This window comes from Lissotriton helveticus, chromosome 3_2, assembly GCF_964261635.1.
Source record: "Lissotriton helveticus chromosome 3_2, aLisHel1.1, whole genome shotgun sequence".
Lineage (NCBI taxonomy): Eukaryota > Metazoa > Chordata > Amphibia > Caudata > Salamandridae > Lissotriton > Lissotriton helveticus.
The window spans coordinates 215,146,947-215,169,997 of NC_136062.1; the positions used below are offsets into that span (position 1 = coordinate 215,146,947).

Below are 23,051 nucleotides of genomic sequence, written 5' to 3' on the forward strand. Positions count from 1 at the left end.
ATTCCGCACAGGTGCTTTCAGAAAAGGGTCGAGTGAAGAGAAAGAATGTATATTTATAATACACCTCCATTGCTGCTGGTATGCAGTGTGTGTGAGGACCACAGGAAGCAATGAGTGAGAAAAAGGCCTTCAATCAGGTAGGATGAATTCTGCAATTGTCCAGCCTGCCCACAGATCATGTTCTGAGACCGTGGATCACTGGGTCAACAAAGCACCTAAAACAGCAAGCCTCAATGTTTCAATTCAAGAGTTTCTTGCATTGCAAGTGATTGGGTTCTGGCCTCAGGGAGGGGCTCAGGGCATTCTACTGCCTTAGACCTTGTACTCCCATGGAGCTGCCGCTTTGTGTAAGCCCCTGCATTGAACAATGCCAGTTGATCAATGCTTAGTGCATGCTGAGTTGCTTAGTGGCGGCTTTTGGCAGTGGAGTATGATGAAGCCCTGGATTCCCCCAGGTCGTCTTCGTGTTTAAAGGCACTATAGAGAAGAGTGAGGGGAGCTAGGGTGGGAAAGTGAATGCTTCCTTTACTCACAGGCTTTCTCTATATGTTTTTGTCATATCGTGTGTGCTGGAGTATGGGATCTGGCACAGCTGGAGCCTACTTTGGGCGCTCACAACTGCAGGATCACCCCATAGACACTCAGGTCCTGCTAAGAGCTGCAGAGTTACACTGGGTCTGAGCCTTGTCTGTCGTATAGAGCAATGCCTGTGGAGGTGCTCACGGTTGGCAGAGTGAGCAAGTCTACCCAACAAACACAGCAAGAGTCTGTGTTTCCAAGTGGAGTACATGTTTCATGCATGCAATGATAGGACAGAAGCATCCTCTGAGTGTGGGCGAGCTAGATTGATGTCCTGTACTTCAAATAAACCTGCAATGCGTCAAATGATCCAGTACTGTCAGGTACTGAGTACCTGCACTTCTCATCAATACTGTTAATTTCGAGAGTGCCGGCACTTCTCAGGAGCAGCTAGGCACTCTGGTATAGGGTGCCTGCACTTCTGTTTTTCTCTTTCAAGCGCTGGGTATCTGAATAGAAATGTGGCACAATGATGTGTGCACGAGACGTGGGAGGATGAGAGGGTATTAAAGTATCATGAGTGTCTGGCAAACAACCCCCGGTAACAAGCCTTGGCTTACCTCTCCCTCGCAGTGACTCAGACTGGTGGCGGAAAAATTGACCTGTGGCAGAAAAATAACATAGTTCAATTAGTGATTAAAATACTTTTACACCCACAAAAACGATGTAAGCAGATATGTAGACTCCCCACAAATACCAGTAACTGACTCCGCCTCCCCCGCGGCCTCCCACCCTGTGCCTCTGGAACGTGAGAGCAGGGTGTGCATAAGAGAGCGGTAAACCACACCACTGCCTTCCACTCAACTTTCAGTTCTGAACTCATTGTGTGATACTGGGCAAACAGTCTGCTTGGGCTCACTTTTCTTATCTACCAAAAGCTTGAGCGTCTAGACAAAATAAATACCTGTAATAATCATTGTATGAAAACTGTGCCTTTATTGTTGCATCTTTTAGCATCTGTTAACCGCACATTTGAAATAAAAACATAATACAGTCTATAATTTCCAAACTGCACCACAGAGCTGCATGTGATTGTTTTAATCGACTTTTGTTTAGTGCAAAAGATGCGTTCCTTGCTAATCTCCCTTTTGTTTTGTTATGAGTGTGCCTGGTTGCAGTATTTGGGAGTAAGAAGATGGGAAGCTGGGGCAGGCACATGGGAGGCTGGGGCATGCAGATGTTGAGCTGGGGCAGGTAGATGGGAAGCTGGGGCAGGCAGATGGGAAGCTGGGGCAGGCAGATGGGAGGCTGGGGCAGGCAGATGGGAAGCTGGACCAGGCAGATGTTGAGGTAGGGCATGTAGATTTTGAGCTGGGGCAGGTGGATGGGAAGCTGGGGCAGGCAGATGTTGAGCTGGTACTGGTGGTTAGGAAGCTGAGGCATGCTCAGGATGCCAGTAGGCTAAGGTTGACTTGGCAGGGCGGGGTGGGGCAGAGGATGTTAGGTTGTGACAAGCTGATGGCGAGCTGAGCAGCAGGATGTGCTGAGGGAAGAGTGCTGGGACAGGAAGACTGCAGGATGGCGTAGGCCGCTGAGCTGTGGCAGTGAGAAGAAGGGTCTTAGAGCGGGAAGGTGAAACCTGGTTGTGAGAGCCCGAATCTCATTTGTATATATACAGAGGGAAAACTGAGGTTTGTCTTGCGGAAGTTTAGGCATGCCATAAAGTAGCACAGAGGGTTAATGTGCCTGCTGCAAGGAAGATATCTGTATTCTATGTGGATAGCTGAGATAAATTAAATGTATGTGAGAGAGGGGCTATGGAGAGATGAGAGGCACTTTTGCTGGGTGGAAGTGAGGAAATCCAAGGAGGAGGTCATGGGGGTGGGTGCCAAAAACGAGCCAAAAACGATTGTTGCACTCTACGCCACCAGTGCTAAAGGCTGTGAAGATGGGTATGTGCCAAGGTGAAGTAATTCTGTGTATTTTTTTGTCTTTTTTAGTGTCTTTGGAGAACCTGCTGATTTAGGAAAAATGACATAGCAGAAATAGAGTCTCAATAGATGACTGCTGACTATGCCCTAACTCAGGTTACGGACAGCACAGAGGTAGGATCAGAGAATGAGACAGCAGATACTGACACAGTAGTTACTACAATGGGGCAACAGCAGCAGGTTAGACTAAACCAGAGAGCAGGCATGTACTACGGCAAGCACAGAAGGAGTGCTCTCTTCCACCTTCACTGGGGACGCTGGACGTAAAGTCAACATGGCCAACTTTTTGCCAATTGACTACGTCCATCTCTTTTTGGATGTTGACTTTCTTCAGCAAATTGGGCAGGAGGGCAACCTGTGGGTTGCCCTCCCATGCTAGGACTCACATGAAAACTTGCATCGGAGCCTGCCCAGCCATACCTTCACAAATGTTATAACCTTTATGTGGACAATTTCTATACAGGAGTAGAGCTGTTCAGTGAGCTGTACAAAGCAGGCACTGTGGCCTGCCGTACAGTTTGTTGTTGCACAAGGATTCCCACAGGAGTTTGTTTGTAAGAAGCTCCAGAAATACCAGAGCACTGTGTTGCATTCCAATAAACTGCTAGCAGTCAAATTCTCGGATAGATGTGATATGTACGTGCTCACTACAATTCAGGATGAGAGCACTTCCACATCATGGTTTGGGGTCAGATGGCCAAATTTCATAAGCCCATCTGTATACTTGATTACAGGTACATGGGTGGAGTAGATAGAATGACCAGGTTCTTCAGTTATACAAAAAACTCATACTTGGTACAAGAAACTCTTTACCTACCTGATCCAGATGGCACCATACAATGTGTACGCTGTTTATCATCAGATAATTAAAGGAAGACTTGTGTCTTTCCTTGACTTTCAGTTATCCGTTATTGAAATTCTGACTGCTACAGAAGCAGCAGCCTCCACTTCATATGTTCTGAAGGACGTAGTAAGGCTGCAGGAGTGACACTTTGCTGATCGCATTCCTGCAACACCTAAAAAGGCTCGACCATGTCGGTATTGTAAAGTCTGCTCTAAGCAGGGAAAGAGGGAGAAGAGTCGTGTATACAGTCCCCAGTGCCTATCTCAGCCAGCCCTATGTTTTCCTACTTACTTTATGTTGTATCATACAAAAATGAAACATTGATGTCTCCTTTTCAGAAATGCCTGGGTTTGATAGGTTTCTCTACATGGTTGCCGACCCCAGGACTAATTAGTAAACCTCTCATAGTTATCATTATCACCACAATACGTTTTGGGCCCTTCCCTGTTGTGGGCACTCGGGTTACCCATACAAGTAAGGTAGTGTTTTTATTAAGAGACTTGGAGGAATGCTGGGTGGTAGGAAATTTGTACCAGCCCACTGATCCCACAGCTTTCCAACACAGAAATGTGCAGAAAATTAGACTTTTTCAGCTAATTTTAGGTTTGCAGAGTATTCTGGGTAACAAACCATTGGGGGATCCACATAAGCCACAACTCCCTGGACTCCCCTTAGTGTCTAGTTTGCTGAAATGTCTGGGTTTGGTGGTTTCCTTAGATGCCCACCGAGCCTGAGACCAAAAACGCAGGTGTTCCCCTTGCAAAACCAGGTCGTTTTGTGATAGATCATTTTGATGTCTCCACAGCACAACACGTTTTGGGGCCTTCCGTGTCATGGGCACTTGGCCCACCCACTCAAGTGAGGAAGCATTTTTATCGGTCGACCTGGGAGAAGGCTGAGAAGCAGAACATTTTTGCCGGCCCAGTGATGCCACAACTTTCCCACACAGAAATGTGTGGAAAATGTGACTATTTAGCTAAGTTTGAGGTTTGCATAGGATTCTGGGTAATTAACCATTGGGGGAACCACACAAGCTACTCTTTCCTGGACTCCCTTGGGTGTATAGTTTTCAGAAATGTCTGGGTATGGTAGGTTTCCATAACATAGCCACCGAGCCTGGGACCAAAAACTCTGGTACCCCTTGAAAAGCCTGGTCGTTTTGTGATAATGTTGATGTCTTCAAAACACGTTTTGGGCACTTTCCTGTTGCAGGCCCTTGGCCCACCCACACAAGTGAGGTGCTGATTTTCTCAGGTGATGTGGTCGAATGCTGGGTGGCAGGAAGTATGTGGCGCTGCCTGCAGATTCCAGGACTTTTCCTCACAGAAAGGCAAGGAAATTATGTTTTTTTAGACAAAGTTTGAGATTTGCAGGAGATTCTGGGGAAAAAAACTTGGTGAGAGCCATGCAAGTCACCTCCCGCCCCCTCACCCCCCGGATCCCCCTGGGTGTCTAGTTTTAAAAACTTTGCTAGTTTGGTAGGTTTCCCTTGGTGCTGGCTTTGGTTTAAAACTGCTTTTTCAGACTGCTGCCTGGGTGCCATTTTAAAGTTTGTCACACTCAAGGTGGCACAATCAGAGCTAGAGCTCTGAGTGGACACTTTAACTTACAGGCCCATGGCACCTTGGTATCATATACAAGGTACTTAGCCAATTCGACATACATTTTGTAGAGGGTTAGAACACTGGCACAGTTCAAGTTAGCAAATATCATTGCACTCTCCGAGTCAAAACACCATCAGCATCAGTTGCAAACTTTGGGGGGGATCAAGTAGAAAGAAGCATTTCCATACAATAATCCTATAAAAGTGCGATCTTTTTGGATGTGTTTAAATATCTTTTATTACTGACCTTAGAAGGCACATCCATGCTGTAATGCTCTCTCATTCTCTCAGTATTTTGCTGATCTGAACTTTACTGAGTTATTTGATTGAGTCTGTATTCTAAATGAGCTTTGCACTCTGAAATATTTATTAGTGGATTTGACTATGTTAATTTACCTCTATATGACTAAAATCTGAAAATAAACATTTAATGTTTAAGCCTTCCCTGTCTGTCATTCGTGTAGGATCAAATTGGTGCATAGAGGTAAATTGTTTAAATACAGGCCACTTCTGATGTCTTAGTGGACTAATGTAGTGGCCTGTGTTTGACCTCATGGTCTCAGGTTCAAATATAGGTGGGTTCACTCAACCTTTCATCCTTTTTGAGGTCGATAAAATGAATACCATTGGGCAATAATAAACATCTGTTATTCAGTGCCAAGATACTCTTGGGTGAATGTGCACTTTACAAGTACACGTTATGTTAAATTGAAATTGTCATTTACAGTGCTCCAGAAAGGAGCATCAAAATCTAATGGGGAGGGTGCGAGATGGCATTCTTCTGATTGGAGGAAGCTGGATGCTGGCAGGAGAGCTCTCTTCACCTTCGCTCCACTTTTGCAAGGAAGGTGAATCTTGGTGAGAACAGACAATATTGCGGTCAAGGCATATCCAAAAGGCAAAGGAATACCGAAATAAAAGTCCTAGTTTTCCGCATAGTCCAGCTTCTACATTGACCACAGAAAGGAGCTCATTCTCTCAAGGCAGTTCATTTCAGTGGAGTGGAGAATCGAAGGGCAGATCATTTGAGCTGGATCTTTCCACCTTTGCACAATCCATGCATCAGTCTACAGATATTCAAGATCAGTGCAGCGAGTTCAGCTGTCCGGTTCTGGATGAAGTTGCCACAATAAGCAATGTTCAGTCTACGTTGTAGCATCTAAACTAGACCACACACGGTTACAAGGAGGCAGTTTGGGTCACATCACAGAACCCAGAGGCACATGGGGAATTCCTAATCACAGGCAGGACCTGGACATGTTATGACACAGTCCATTCTTCCCAGAAATGTATGTAAGCCTGACTATGCAGCATCCTCATTGGGTAAGTCCCCAAACATTTCCATATATTTGGTAGAGCATCTGGTTCAGATTCCACACATTGAAGCAGACATACCTACGGACAAGGTACTCTACGGGATGAGCTGATTAAGGCAATTCTTCTAATGGCTTCCATGAGGTGAAAGGTGTCTCCGGAGTTGCAAGAAAGTCATGAATGGAGTTACGTGGCAACCAGGTGAGATGACTCAGGGGAGTAATCCAGCCACTGCAGGGATCTTTGGATGTCTAAGAGAATTGATGTATCCTCTGCAGGGATCTGTGGATGTCTAAGAGGATTGATGTATCCTCTGCATGGATCTGTGGATGTCTAAGAGGATTGATGTATCCACTGCAGGGATCTGTGGATGGCTAAGAGGATTGATGTATCCACTGCAGGGATCTGTTGATGTCTAAGAGGATTGATGTATCCTCTGCAGGGATCTGTGGATGTCTAAGAGGATTGATGTAGCCACTGGAGGCATCTGTGGATGGCTAAGAGGACTGATGTATCCACTGCAGGGTTCTGTGGATGGCTAAGAGGACTGATGTATCCACTGCAGGGATCTGTGGATGGCTAAGAGGATTGATGTATCCTCTGCAGGGTTCTGTGGATGGCTAAGAGGATTGATGTATCCACTACAGGGATCTGTGGATGTCTAAGAGGATTGATGTAACCACTGCAGGGTTCTGTGGATGGCTAAGAGGACTGATGTATCCACTGCAGGGATCTGTGGATGGCTAAGAGGATTGATGTATCCACTGCAGGGATCTGTGGATGGCTAAGAGGATTGATGTATCCACTGCAGGGTTCTGTGGATGGCTAAGAGGATTGATGTATCCACTGCAGGGTTCTGTGAGTGGCTAAGAGGACTGATGTATCCACTGCAGGGTTCTGTGGATGGCTAAGAGGATTGATGTATCCACTGCAGGGTTCTGTGGATGGCTAAGAGGATTGATGTATCCACTGCAGGGTTCTGTGGATGGCTAAGAGGATTGATGTATCCACTGCAGGGTTCTCTGGATGGCTAAGAGGATTGATGTATCCACTGCAGGGTTCTGTGGATGGCTAAGAGGATTGATGTATCCACTGCAGGGTTCTGTGGATGGCTCAGTGGAGTAATCCAGCCACTGCAGGGTTCTGTGGATGGCTAAAAGGACTGGTGTATCCACTGCAGGGTTCTGTGACTGGCTAAGAGGGCTGATGTATCCACTGCAGGGTTCTGCGGATGGCTAAGAGGATTGATGTATCCACTGCAGGGTTCTGTGGATGACTCAGTGGAGTAATCCAGCCATTGCAGGGATCTGTGGAAGGCTAAGAGGATTGTTGTATCCACTGCAGGGATCTGTGGATGGCTCAGTGGAGTGATGCAGCCACAGGAGGGATCCTAGTTTCACTCCGGTTGACACGTTGAAATCTGGCAGACCATTTCATCCTTCCAAGACAGTTAAAATGAGTACCTTTGGGCTGGGTAATAATGAGCTCCACTGAGGTCAGCAACAATACACATTATGCTATATACCACCAACAAACCCAGTGTGCTTTACACATATGGACTATGTTAGCAAACGTATAGAAAGTGCTTTAGCAGCACAGTAATAACTAGAGACTTACGGCCTTACTGCTCCTGGATTCAAAGTTGAACTGATACAGCACGTCTTCTCCTCCAATTAGCACAGATGGGGTCCCTGGCTCATGGTACAAGACTGTTGTGTTCTCCTGTTTGTCAAAACTGAACTTCTGGGGTTCTGAAAACAGAAGAAAAAGAGAAAGTAGTTTAAAGACGAAACCTGGAACAAGCCACACCAACAGAGTGCAGTACTGCATGAGCCAATGCCTGCGCTGGATTCAGCATACACTAAACCACGGCTTTAAGTGGGCCGGGTCTCACCAGTGCTGAGCACCGGCAGTTTTTTTAAAGGGGGCATCGAAACGGGTCTCTATCGGGCTCTGTTTTGAGCCCTGGCACAGGTGGTCCGTTTTTTGACAGCAGTCACTTCAGTCCGGAAAAAAGTGCAAGGGCCCAAAACAGCCCGATAAGAGACCCGTTTGAGACAGCAGGCATATGGATGTGCGCTGCCCTCACTTCTCACTAACGGAGTAGTTACGGCATGTACGGCATGACGTCATGCCAGGGGAGCGTTGTGGGGGAAGGGAAATCCTTTAAAGAGTGATTTCTTTTCTGGATTTTCCTTCTCTTTCTGAAATGCAAGAGCAGCAACATTATGGTAGGGTCACCTCGGCTTTAAGTCGAAGCTTTTTCAATATTATATGTATCAAGCCACAGTTGCAGCTTAATTACCTTCTGCAACTAATAACCATTGACAAAGCCAGTAGTCCTAACTTGTTGTAGGTATGATGTTACTGGTTGCGTCCTATATCTGGACGCAATGACAGAAACAGCAAAATACAAGTCGGGCGGCACACTGTGCTGAACACAGATTTTTAGCGTAGGTGTTTTAAAGCCACGCCCCTAATTACACTGGCCACGCCCCTTTGAGAAACCCCCCCCAGTTTTTTATCCCACTTAAAGCTCTGCACCAAACCAAGGACGGCATAGAAAGAGGGAGAGAGGGCTCAGAGGGGTAGAGGGTTACAGAGGAAGCCTTTGCCACCTGTGCTCCTAACCCCAGTGAGACATCCACTGTGCCCCTGTGGCTCACTTGGGAATCAAGAACACAGCGTTTAAAAATCTTTGGGTGTTCGACGAGGAGAAAATGGGATGTCATGATGGGTTAAAGCAGAACTAATGGTGAAATGAGAAAGCGAAACAGAAAAGACAATCTAAAATGTACGATACGTGTGTCGCACTTACTGGGCGACAAATAGAGGAAAAAGAGAACCGCTAACGGCACTATTTAAAGAAAATTAATATGTTCTTGCAAAAATATAACTTTAAACGTTTTAGCTCATTTAATCCATGTGTATTCCTTGCACATCCACTCCCTGGAGAGGCCACACCCCAATTGGTGATGCCACAGGACACTACATGCAACTTAAGAACTAAAACCTAACAAACCTGACCAGAATTTGGGCAAGTGGGAAGCAATGATATATTTGGTGACATCCTGTGTATGAGAAGGGGCTTGGGGTCAACAGGAGGCCCAGGGCAGGCAGATCACCTGGGAGGCTTCACGATGCAGCAATGCTCTGAGGTGAGCAGCTCAGCATCTGGTGAGAGTTGGATATACGTCAAGAGCACAGCACCGCAAGGTGAGTCTATCCCTGCGCACAGGGCTGCTGCGCCATACTGGCAGGAGCGGCTTCCACTGAGACAGCGGCTTGTTGCGGACAGAAAGCATCGCCTCCATCTAGCAGTGTGTGGTGGGTGGTAGGTGCAACTCCTGCTTGTACCTTATAAGGAGTGGAGTCCGAGTCTACATCGACTGTGAGATGCACCGGACGCCAACTCTTAACAAAGAGGAAGTGGCTTCCACAAAGATCACTTCCTCAATAGTAGTGTTTGTTAACCAGGGGGAGGTATTTGCAAGAGCACCAACTGTTGCAAACTTGAGGTGCATTACGCTGCTCGGCATAAGTATTTGCTAATGGAGCTCACACAATAACAGCAGTGTTGTGTACGTGAGCTACACATAGCTATCAACTATCCACTGGACAAAAGGGTAATTTTCATCTAGTCCTCATTTTTCAATCAACATCACCAAGCATCTTGGGACTTGTGGTTTAGCTTTTCTATTTTGAATCAGGAGCTTTCAGGTTACCATCACTTTATAAGCTCTTCCCTGGATAGAAATCAGGAGACCAATGCTGAGATTTACTTGAAGTGATGATCACAAAAGCTAAATAGTGCTGAAAGAGAACTCATGTTCAATGCAAAAAAACTCTGAGTGTCCACTGCCTGTTAGTTTAGGCAAAGGGGCATTTATGGGATGAAGCAGCAAACAAATGACAGGGTTTGGTACCTAAGCAAATCTAACAAAGTCGAATGATCTGGCACCTTGCCAAAACCTGACACGAGCAAGTGGACTAGTATATTGCCAAATATATCTAGTGTACGTGTGTACCTAACACTAAATCACACATCTTTCACAGCTGATGTCTCTGTGTCTACACATAGGAATTTTTGTGGAGGATGTAACTTGAGTACAAATCCTACAAACATTAGGCACTGCTGGTTCACCTTTGTACCATAGTGCATAGCTGAACATCACGCGGAGCTGCCATTTTTAACAAGAGTACTGTCAAAGATGTCCCTTGTGGGCAACTCTTGCTTAAGCTGTGTTCTTTTTCTGTCCTTTGCAGAACAATGCGCTATTTATTTTCACAGAGCACTCCATGCACGAAGGACAGTAAATCTGGGTGGGAGACTGTCATGCAGGAGGACCCATCGTAATATTGATTTCTTGTGCCCAATCAGGCCAAAGGTGGGCCTATGCATTGATAGAGTTAGTCTGTGTCCACCATCTTCCTAAAGCCTATGGCAAGAGCTACACAAGTTTTCCAAGTCACTCTTACACGAGCTGGCTGGGGAGCTGGAGGTTGGGAGGTGAGAACAGTGGGGGAAGGGCTAAAGGAAAAGATTACAGCAAGACTAGTCCTCCATCCATGCTGGTGAAAATAGGCCCAATCAAATTATACTCAGGGCTGTGGGTCGAAAATCCAGGACATGTTTGAATGTCTCCTCGCGACAAAGGGACTGCTTGGCAGCAGTGTCCATCATGAAATGAAGGAAGCATGAGCACTAAGTAGTGGGGGTGTCCTGGTAATGGTACCTGAGTCATAGCTCTGATCTAGAAGATTTGGGCTAAAAGAGTTGGGAGTTCCATAGAAGTTGGCTTAAAACAGTGGCTACTGACAGACTAAATATATTCTACCCATTGACTATATATTCAAAGTAACCACAAACACATGCAATGACCGCTATTTGCAATAACTAGGAAAACATCTTAATGCTACAATGTGTCTGTGCATCCTCACTTCCCCTTTACTAAGCACCTCCTCCACCTGACATCACTCATGTGTCCCACGGTTCTGTTATGGCCTCATGATGTTCCAGCTAACTGTTGTAGCGCTGCCATGTTGTTTTCCAATGGGCTTTCAACATAGCTAGAAAGGTGCTCCAAGCCCTGGCATAAGAACTCATTGGATCCCTGGACATCAAACAGATGTAGCTAGGAGTAGAAACTACTGTGAATGACCTGATCTGCAGAACTCCTGGCACTGCCCTTACCACCCCTGGGGCTGGCGGTCTTGAAGGAAGTGACAAGAATAGAAAGCAGACACCTCGAAGAAGCTTTGATTTCTTTAGTTTCCTCCACTCACCTTCCCCAGCCCATCAGAAGCCTGAAACAGGCCACTGAGGGGCTAATGGTGGGAAAAAGTCAACCCTGTGATGTCATCGGAGGCTAAAAGGTGAGTGATGCCCTTCCTATTTAGTGAACCAAGTGCCAAGATAACAGCACTGGGAAGAAGCAGACATGCTTTTGAGCTATCCAAGGAGGCATGTTTCATAGCCATTAACACCACTAGAACTGTAGAAAGAGCTTCATGGTTAGGTACAGAGATGCGCCTAGAGATCATCATAGAAAGCACTGTAAGTAGTTGGCACTTTAGAGAGAACATATGCATTTTTGGAGTAACATCTTCATCATGAGAACAGTAAGTTGGAGAGCAGAGGGCACAGCTGGAGGAAATGTTTACATTACACACATTTAAAACTCAAGAATAAGCAGGTAATGTTGAGAAGCAATTCCTTACTTAGATGCTGATTCATGGAAACAGCCCACAAGACCCATACAAGTATGTTTGTGACCCTAGCCAAAGTAACAATTTGCCTCCTTCCAGTAGGGGGAATCGTTTGATCACTGCAGACTCAACCAGGGTCACCTGCTGCTGTGGAACTAGGAGGCCATCTACCTATGCTTTACACGCACCGTCATGGCAGTGCCCAAGTGGGTAACTGCATGGCCCGTGTCACTTTAAGGCATGGTACGCACAGCAGCGGGTTCTAAGCTTGGGGGTGGTGCGGTTGTTGGGGAGTTTATTTTGTACAAACGTTGAACCTTGAGTTTGTTTCCAGGTGAGAGGTACAGACCAATTTCACAAACAATGAGGTGCACATTTACATAGAAGATTAGAGCCATGGAGGCCTGCACTTCCCTCCCTGTCCAGCAGGGGTCTTGTGACTTTACAACTTGAAAAAGTCACAAGGCTAAGAAGGGAAAGAAAGAATGAAACTTTCTGCTTGCTTTGATGTCAGAAAAATCCCAAACATGTGATGTTAATTCCCCATAATGAATTGTGAGAATCGCTCTCCTGATCTGCTGGTTTCTCTTCAGACAAGAGCCCCCGTTTCAGATTCCTCGCATTCCGCCCCCACCGCTGGCAGGACTGCTGGCAGTGGACAGAGGCTCACTTCACAAGAGCTTGTAGCCGGCTACATAAACATTTTCAAGTAACGCCGAAAGTGTACTACTACGCTAGCGCCTCATTCAGCACCTTATGAGGCAGCTTCAGGGCACTCAAAATCTCTAAAAAGGGGTTTCGTCGTCAACGGGGGGTTGGGGGCGGGAGGAGGACATGTGCCAGTTTCAACAATGAGTGTGAAATGACTGAGCTGGGAATTAATGTCACAACCCAGATGCAAACCATCAAAACATAAGGTTTAGGATCTGGAAAAGCAAAACACCACACACAATCAGATTGCACGTCTGATAACACCTGTCTGGGCAGGAGGCAGAGATCTGAATTTAATTTGTTGGCAGGGAACAGCTCTAAGATGAACCGGGTGTGTTTGCTTCATAATTAACCGTCTTTGGCAATGTGGTAATCTACAGTTATGAGGTGTTGAGACACAAATCTTGCTCAATGGGGCAGACTTTACTTTTACCAAATTTAGCAGGTGCTGAGGTGGACCAGCCATTCCTTGCTGACAGTACGGCTAGCAAGGTCAAGCATTTGTCCATCTGAATACAGACAGTGTGTGTGAATGCCAATTGCAAGGTCTGCAACTCAGAATCAGCTGCACAATGTACACCCTTTAATTACAGCACCCATCAGTCTCACTGATAAGTGCTACTTGCACCATTGATTGCATATAACCTGTGTTAGTACAGGCTAGGAAGTTCGCCTTTGTCATCAGTTGTTGGTAGTCAGACTCCAAAGAGTCTGTGGACACGCCAGCTGACTGACCGCCCTGTGGGTGGAGGGATCCAGTGAATAATGAAGCCCTATGGACAGGCTGGCTGGGGGGTGGGGGGGGGGGGTCTCCTGGTATTTAGTTCAGCATCAAAACCTCAACTTTCCTACTTTCTTTGCACTTTTCCACTTTTTTGGGCTACATTACAAGTACAAGTGGCCTCTGATAATCCCTTTCCAAGAGTTTTCGTCACTGTGACGTTTTTTGCATGGTTTTCCCCTGTATGCCACATTCAGATGCTGCCAGTTTGTAGCAAGTGGAATACCACCCGCGGTGGTGTACCTGCTCCTCTCATAATTCTGGCTTTCCCCAAAACTTTATTTACCGGGCACATCAGAATTAACGGACCACTTGTAACGCAGGCCTTAATCTATACCTCTTCTCACACAACAGGTGTTTCATATCAAATGGTCCTTGAAGATTCGGGCCACTTCTGGCCTGCCAGGAATGTGCAGCTATGTGTGAGCTCTGAGGCTGGTATTCACTCCCTTTTAACCATCCCATCTCCGAGTCCTCGTTGATTTGCGTGTTTCCATATGTTGTACACAGTATACATGTGCCTTTCAAGCAGACTACTGCCGAATAGATTTTACTAAATAATTATTCTGAGCCGGAACTGAACCTATCTACGCAGGTTGGAATCTGTGGCCTTCAGGAGCTGATGGCGATATTTATTGTAAGGAGAAGTTAAATGTGACTTTTTTGGGGGGTTTTGTGAAGCAAGAGGAAGGACCATTAAAAAGTACAGCAGAATACTGTACAAGGTGTAAACATTTCTCCACGCAGGGACATAAAGCATTAGAGGGCACTTGAACCAAAATTACATCTCACTGGGGAAAAGCATCATTAATACAGTAGAATATGGACCCAGCAAAAAGGATGAGAGCAGCCGACACTTCGCTGACTTGGTTTACATCTTTTTCTTGCAGACAGTTCTCAGTGTGTCCTTTGACCTACAACTTGAGTCACCAAAGGCAACATCAATGGATCTCTCATGGAACAAGCTATCTAACACTAACAGTCAAGCACAACTCACACAATAGTACAGCACAGCACGCCTGCTGGGACCACGCCTAGACCGAAGTGGATAAAATCAATTGCAAGCCTACAGACTTGGGTGTGGTCCTTGGGAAAAGGGCCATAGCCATCAATTGGAGGTCTTCACTAGCCCGGACAGACCTCAAAGGCAGTATGAGCTTTATAAGTGGGCAGAGGCCGAGGCAAACAGGTACCTTCGCTACCACGCAGGGCGGTCTGTAAGGGTGTCAGGGTGAGCTTGACATTCTTGGATCTTGTCTGAAATCGAACGATGAACCTCTTATAACATCACTAAAATCGCAAACAAAAAATGCATGACAAATGCGTTGTGTAGAACTGTAATTTCGCAGCATGCATTCATTGTTGGAATATAATTGGCTATATAGTTGCCATCAGAAAGATTAAGGTACCTTGACACTCACGGTCTGTGTCAGTCACCTTCCTAAGTTTGATTGTTATTCTTTGTCCGGGTTCCACTAGTTTACACCATCAGGTTAAAAGTATACTTTCTCTACTAAGCTGTGTATAACCAACCTGGGGTAAAATAGATGTATGCTGTATGAGCACTAAACCACTTTTTTTATAACTAATAAATATATTTAGAAAAAGTATGGATAACTCATTCCTGCACTGGCGATGTTTAGTTGATCATGAGGTCTGAAGTGGGTTCCTTTGATCTGAATGCTTCTGATTCTGCGTCAAGAGGTAGCATTATGCATGGATAAAACTGCATAAAGCTCAAAGGAGGAACATTGAAGTGGTCTTCGGAGATACCAGAGCAAAAGTCAAAGCTCTAAAATATTGATGTAGAATATTTGAGTTTTTTGTCAAATAAGAGGTGATACTTTAATCACAAGTGAGAAAGAATCTAGAATATTTAATGAAAGGGCCACTAACTAACGGAGCCACAGATAATTGCATTGATGGCACTCATTGGCAAAGCCAGTAAGCCTGGCATTTATGTGGCAAGCATGCCAACCTAGACATGCACAAACTATTTGACAATAGTAATGGTGGTGAGGTAATGGTAATAGTTGTGGTGGTGGAAATGGTGGTAGCAATGATGGTGTTAATATTATTGTTGGCAGTAGTAGTGGTAGTAATATTATTGTAAATGCTGGTGATAGTAGTAGTAGTAGCTCACACATTACTCCTGACAATAGTATTAAAAAGCCTCCTGCAAGAAATACATCACAAAAAGTATTGTTTTGTATATCCAATCCAATTATATGATAAAGACTTGAATGCGTGATAAATGAGTATATTTTTCAAATGTAAAATAGTCCCTTGTGTATTGCAATAAATGCACTCCTTAGGAGGTGAACTGATGCACCAGTCAATAGAACGGAGGCCCTTCCTGCACAAAAACAATCCTGCTCACAATGCAGGCACCCTTGCACCACAGTGCAAGAGTGTCTGCGTTGGAGCTAGGCGGCACATTGTGTGCCAGCGCAAGGATAAGAACGGAATGTACTGTATAATGTTAAATATGGTGCATTCCTGGCCTTTCCCTATCACGCAGTGCAGAAAGCCACATTGATGCACTACATGATTTTTTATGCCCCCAAGTTGGTATCCTCAGATTGATTTGTAGGAGTAATGCAAGAGCATCAAACAGAATATATTATAGATTGTGGATGCCCTCAATTCAATTTTGGAAAAATCCAACTTTCCCATTAAAATTACAATTTTTTGGGGTATATTTGTTTGTGAATTAAACAAAATATTTAATCATTTGTGTATTTGTGTGATGAATGCTTGTTTACTTAATTTTGTGTATTCTTTTGTGGTTCAAATCATCAAAATTGCTTAGGCCGCGGCCCCAGATTCCAATAATGGCTCAGTGGTGTCTAAAGAATATTACATGGGGGGTTCCGGTATTCCAGTAATGATTAAGTGGGGATGCTCAGAAGTCAAAAGGATAAGAACCACTATCTTCAAGTATTGTTAATATGTCATACTGCAGCTCTATCAAGCTAGACTCTAAAATATGTTTGTTCTATTTTGTATGACTGAGGACAGTAACTCATTTGAACTTGCATACACAAAGGCTCCAGCTGTTGGGGATTGTAGTCAGCTCTCAAAATGACTATGATAATGCCATTAATGCCATATATTTGTTCCATAATCGTCACTGTGCAGGTTTTTACAGCGTCACGCCATGCACTGCTTGTTGCCGTCAAACATTTTCTCAAAATTCTTCAAACAAAAACTATTAGACGCTCATTGGAGAATTTCAACTGAGCGTAACCGTTTTGATTCTACAATATTCTATTTAATTTTCTCACATAAACACACTCTTGATTTTAGATTGTGCCTTGTATTTCTGTGAGTGCTCTTCAAATAAATCTAATGCTTTTTGCTAAAAGCTAAAACGATTTCCCTTCCCAGTACTTGTTTTTCTTTTTTTCACTCAATGGAAACTCTATACTTTGTCTTTTTTATTCTTCTTTACTACTGAGACATCATATTAAGAAGCTATTCAGGTCTAGCTAGGGCAGTGCTTGTGCTACTCTGTGAGGTATGCTGTATTTAGGTATGGACTTAAAGCTCCACCCATGTCCCGCCCATCTTTTCAATTGGCTCTTGTTACCACCCTTGCCTTGCAAAATCGTTGCTTTTCATTCCTGAATAGGCTTGTTAGTCCCTCCATGGTACTGCCTTGTCTGCATTTGTTACCTTCTATAATGACTGGATCTTTTCCTTATCGTGTTACATGATGTGTTTTATCCCGCTTTTATTTTAATTACTAAAGGTGGTCCGCTTTAACTATAGCGGCTGCGATTCTTTCTTACTTTATTTTAGCAGCACGGACCGCTTTAAGTTTAGCGGTCGTGCTTATTTATTTATATATATTTTTTGTTTCTTTGTTTATTAGTGCTCATGTGGCGCTTTCACATTAATGGAGGCCGCGTCTCTTTTTTTAGACAAGCCACGTCTAAAGAAAGGCGTGCAGCCAGTATTAGAGTGAAAGCTCTGCATGGGGCACTTTTACAAGAATAAGCATTTGTTTGTCAGCTTGACAAACAGATGCTTTTTTGTCATCTTCCCCATGTTTCACTTTAATGTCGGCCACACTCCTTTCTTTAGACGCAACTTGTCTAAAGAAAGGAGGGCAACCTCCATTAACCTGAAAGTACCGCATGGGGCGCTTTGACACAAAAAATATTTGCAATGCAATAGGTCTCGCATTTGCAAGAGTTTAAGCTATTGACATTGTAAATGCTAATAACTGAAACTTTTGTAAATGCGAGGCCTATTGCATTGCAATGCTTGCTGTTCATTCCATTTGTGTATGCAGATCTAGACCTTTCTTACTCTTCAGATTTTGATAGTTAGCATCTGTAGCAACCAGCAAACAGATCAGGAACAGTGAAAGAATGAATATGGGCAGCAGTGGTTGAGCGGAGAACCAAAGGAGTGAGCCGGTGTAAGCAGGGTCGGATTGGTAACGTGGGCACTCGGGAAATGGCCGAAGGGCCGATAGCCGAGTTCCAGCTGTGGGCCGCTTTTTGGGCAGCCTGGGCCTGTCTGTGTTGTTCGGATGCTGCCAGCGACCCAGTGGGTGCCTGAGTGGCCTTTCTAGAGGCAGACGGGCGGAGATGTCTCTCCCTTTCTCTCTCAGGGCCGGACCATTAATGTATGCTGATTGAGCGGGGGCAGGAGGCATGAGCAGAATTGGTCTCACTTGCATTCATTTGTAGCTCAGCAGTGTGAACTAATCTGTGCATTTATTTTAAAAATGTAAGTGAAGTTAATAAAACGCTGAAGCAGTGTTTTGCGGAAAGGCAATACGCAAATGTGGGCCACTTTTTTTCGGTGTGCCCGGGCCGATTTTTTATCCCAATCCAACCCTGGGTGGAAGAGCACCTCCGGATTGGCTGGATACATGCAGGTTGCCATCGACACGAGCAAAAATAAAAGCAACCGAGCTGAGAAATTGGAGTTTGATAAGAAAAGGCAATGCCACCCTCACAGGGAGCTTATCGCCCGCTCCACAAGTACAGCCTGGCGTCTCCTTACAGGAAGTAGGGATTTAAGATTATAGACTATACGTTGTTGCAGGTGATTACAGGGCGCCAAAGCCAGACAATAATAGGATATAGGGTTGTTTGTGAGAAAGCCAAGGACACGGTCTGACCTCGAGCACGAGCACTGTGCGCCGACTGCGCCTGCCATGCGGCGCGCTCTGGGCAGACAGAGTACAGAATGTTCTGGAAGCTATCGGGTTTTTCAGGAATGAAAAAGGAAAGGTCGGACAGAGCCGCAGTGGTGGCAAGTGTGCACGGGGGCAGCCGGACGAGTGATTTGGGACAGAAAAAAGTGTGCGTTCCAGAGAGCGTGGAGCAGAAGGTTCAAGGGCAGAGCATCAGGGAAGACATCATTGCAAGGACTACGCCAGAGACCTTCGCGTGTCGCCCATTTTCCTCCCTCTTTCTCCTGTCAGCACTTTTTTTTCCTGTTTTTCTGCCACCCTTTCAACGTCCACTTCCGAGAGGCTGCATCGCATAGGTTAACATCGTCCTCCAGTAAACCTGGAAAGGGAGGAGGGGGAAGTGAGAGTCACGAATAGACGATATTGCCTTTGTTTTTTTTCGAATTGATCTCAAAGTCAGGACTGTCTTGCTTTAGAGGGGTTATATGTGAAATATGAACAGTTATATGATGGACTCGAAAACTTACAAATGCAAATGAGGAATGTGTATTTTACTCTGAACCTGCAAAATCCGAAACGCTGCTATGCAGGGGACCACCAGTATTTAAATCACTTTCTCCTTCCTCATCCCATGAAAGACACTCTGACATTATCTGTGAGTCCCCAAGAATCCCACTATAAATAAACAAGCACTTGAAGCTGATCAAGCAATCTTGTTATATCCAATATCAAAGGTGCATTAAGTGTAGTTCAGTGCAGCAGGAAGTCACCAGTAATATAAGAACTGGTAAATATATCAATGCCCTCCATAAAACATCTGGATGTGGGGGCCGGTGGGGTCAATTATGACCCTGCAGGCTCCGACTGACAGAATGCCTGATAAGGAGGTTATAGCAAGTTGCTCAGGAGTAGGTTAATATACGAAAAAAAATCGCATTCATGACGTGGGACATGCAATCAATATTTTTGACGGTCGTAGGTAGGATCTCCTTCCCCTACAACATCTTACCCGTAACAGGAGAAAGCATCGACGTCACTTGTACAGAGCAATTAAACATACAATCATTATTATGGCTCAATGAAATGAAAGCGATACCCACTGAAATCAGACATAAACACGTACACAATTTTACAGTCAGAGATGGCACAAACAATCATTTGTTTGTGGACAGACAATGAAAGTCTGTTTGGGAGCCAGAGGTTTCTAGGAGGCTGCCTCCAGGAGCCCACAGCGGGCAGTCACATGAGTGTCACGCATTCTTCAGTTTCACACATTCTGTGATTACAGCCAGTCCATGATTAAAGGCCTTTCTAACTTGTAATCTGCCCTAAAATGATAAAGTTTGTGATACCCACATTTTATTTTATGCTATATAATATGTATACAATATGCTACGGCTAGAATGTATACAGTTGTAAGCACATTGGTCAAGGCGTTATCAAGAAAAGGCACTCATAAGAAATAAATATTAACAAAGTTTTAAACCAACACACGTTGTGTTGTCGTTGCGAGTGGGGTGGGGAGAGGGCGCAGAGAAGAGGACATACTATTAGACTGAATGCATGCCCTGAAATAAAAAAAAAATAAAAGTGACTTTCTCTGGGAGCAAACAAGGTCTACCTGGAATATGGAAGGAAACAATGGTGTGGAGTAGAGGACACTGGGTGAAGAACCAGGAAAGACCATCCTGGCTGGTACTTCTTGCTAGAAAGGCTCTGGGAGGATGGCCAAGAAGGTGTTAATATCATGCACCCCTCTTGTGGTCCTACAAGTTCCAGTTCATTATCTTTCACCTTTAGAGATGGGTGCAGGGGACCTCGGCTTCCTTCAGCACTGATGTATCTACTGATTCTTTGTTGTAGCCCTTCACTTGCAGCAGACTTTATTTGCAGATCTGTTGCAACCAAAAGTAGATAAGAGCCTGAATCATCTGGTTACACCAAGCACAGGCCCGGTGGCTAAAGGACATAGATGGCATGGGCCTTACTGTTTGTCATCCACCAATATGGTTGCGTTCTCCGCCGTCAGGGCACAGAAATGTCACACATGTCACTCTTGGAAGATATGAGTCGTGCAAGACGTTTTCCAACTTGCTTGCCAAGAGATTGGGCACCTGTTTGCCTGCGCTACGTTGTGAGGTCATGGTTTTCTGTGTATTTGCGAAGTACAGGTACAGAAGAACACATTTTACACCTACGTTGACACCTCTTAGCAACCCTGGTATTTCACTGGTTGTCCGGCACCCTTTGGTAATATAGTAGATCAAGAGTAAAGCAGGTTGTGCACAAACTGGGTGCAAATGTGGCCTTATTTACTGTATGAGGCCTTATTTAGTGTATGAGGCCTTATTTACTGTGTAAAGCCTTATTTACTGTGTGAGGCCTTATTTACTGTATGACTGGCATACTGTCCCCCATAACAGCCTCTGCTTAGATAATCAGCTGTCTTCATCCAATAGGCAATGCCAAATTGTAGCTCTGGTTTGAGGTTTTATAAAAACCTGGGCGTCTGAAATACAAATGACATCTTAAAGGATATATGTTCTTATTCATCCATGTCAGCAGGTGTATCAATCATCCTTCTTGACAGGGGAAATTTCCTCACCTCACCTGGACCAAGCTCAGAGTAAGGGAGGCCACGCTCTCTCCGTCGTTGCCCCCTGTATTTGACTTCTTTATTATTTTGAGTGTGGTTTGCACTAGCAGTAGCAAAAGTTTTTTAAGAACAGAGGCCCTGAGGAAAGCCAAGGGAGGATTCCCCCTATTTGGTAGAAACATTTCGGCCCTTAAGCAGTCATTTGTTTATACTGCGTTTTTGCGCTGTTCTGGTTTTTAAACTGAAAGAGGCTTACAGCCATTAAAGTGTCCTTACTGTGAGTTCTCTATTCCTTTTTAAATTCACCTTTCCTTACACTTTCACCCTTTGCACTGCATTTTGTCCCATTTGGTGATCCCACGCATGGTCAGCAAGCGATTGTGGGCTTGACCCTAGTCCTGCCAGGCGGTTCTGGAAGTAGTCTCACTGATCTAGAGACACCCCAGCCCAGCCCTGTGGATGACCAGATGAGAAAATAAGATCACCAACAAGATTTTGATGGTAATACATTTCTGGATCTTGGGTCTCACCTATTTTTGCTGGTGGTCACATGCGTTGGATTATTAAACTCTATAATAAAGACCATCTAATTACTCCAACTAGTACTTGGTTGACTTAAATATTCTGTATGGTCTGTCGAACACACTTGTCTTTTTTGGAATTTCAGACCCCCAGGTTTTTGTGTATTTGCAGATTGTATATTAGGGGATGACAACCTGGGCAGGTCTTTAAACTTCCCTCAGACCCTCCAATCCCCGTCCGTGTTTTCTCCCTTGAGGTTTTATAAGACATCAGCAGAGCTAATCTCGGGCATGGGCGAGCTGGACCCAGGCACGGGTGCCAATATTCCAAGGGGCGGATTCGGGAGCTGTCTGACTTAATGTCATACAAACAGCAGCTCGTCCATCCCACTCGGTCTCAGTTGGGTCCTGTTAAAGTCTTTGTAATCAGCACTTAATGTACCTCAGCGTAATTGTTAGCTCCCCATCAACCCCCTCACCTCCTCCCAGTTTTACTCAATCTCCTTCCGTCACACTGTAATGACCCCCACCCCCTCGCCCACTCCAAACACAAAATGTTCTTTCCACCCAGGGCGCTGTTCCAGTCAATTTGATTTAGTTCCAGCCCTGCTCACCAGTACTCAGCAGTATCCCAGCTAACTTCATTACTAGCATCCCCACTGCTCTCTCCCACTCAAAAGGCTAGTAACATTTTATTTACTGTTTAATGATTCGGCATTCCAAATTAAAAATGCAATATATTATATAAATTGACATGTGTCAAAATCCCTATTATTGACAGTGTGTAAACCATGAATTTGCTGCGCTGCATTTTTCATTTAGAGTGTACTGGTCTTTATGTGACATTTATTTTACCACCAAAAACTCTTTATTTCGGTTTTACAGTACCATAAAAGAAAGTAGCACATAGATCTTGCATGGCAATAATCAGAATAACAGGTACTGTAGACTAAAATACTTCCTATACAGGCTTTTGATAATTTAAAGAAAGATAAAAGTTAGGATAAAAATCTTATCACAAAGATACAATATGTACATAGTGCAACTATATCAACAACAAAAATAATTAAGGGGGACCCATGGGCAGTTTATTGACCAGCTCATAATACACGCCCCAATTACATGTACCACAAAAGTATTAGAGGGTCAGAATCTCAAAGGTGATTACCAAGAACAGAGGTGGTTACCAGAAAGCCTATGTTGTTTGTTGACACTCATGGAACGGCTGGGTGACTGCCACTGATTGGCTAGTCGACCCGGCCAGGTATCCAATCCCCGGTCTCTCCTTGCAGCGTCAAACTAATTAT

The 23,051-nt window shown here is 44.7% G+C and overlaps 1 protein-coding gene across 1 annotated transcript in view; it reads right to left on the reverse strand.

Annotated features, from left to right (window-relative positions):
- Window positions 1-23,051, reverse strand: part of SEMA7A (semaphorin 7A (JohnMiltonHagen blood group)) — a 203,301-nt gene that overhangs the window by 108,544 nt on the left and 71,706 nt on the right. The window contains exons 2-3 of the mRNA XM_078685071.1: window positions 7,889-8,022; window positions 1,140-1,181 (exon numbers count right to left, since the gene is read on the reverse strand). Coding sequence (XP_078541197.1) covers window positions 1,140-1,181; window positions 7,889-8,022 — 176 coding nt within the window. The remainder of the gene's footprint in view (window positions 1-1,139; window positions 1,182-7,888; window positions 8,023-23,051) is intronic.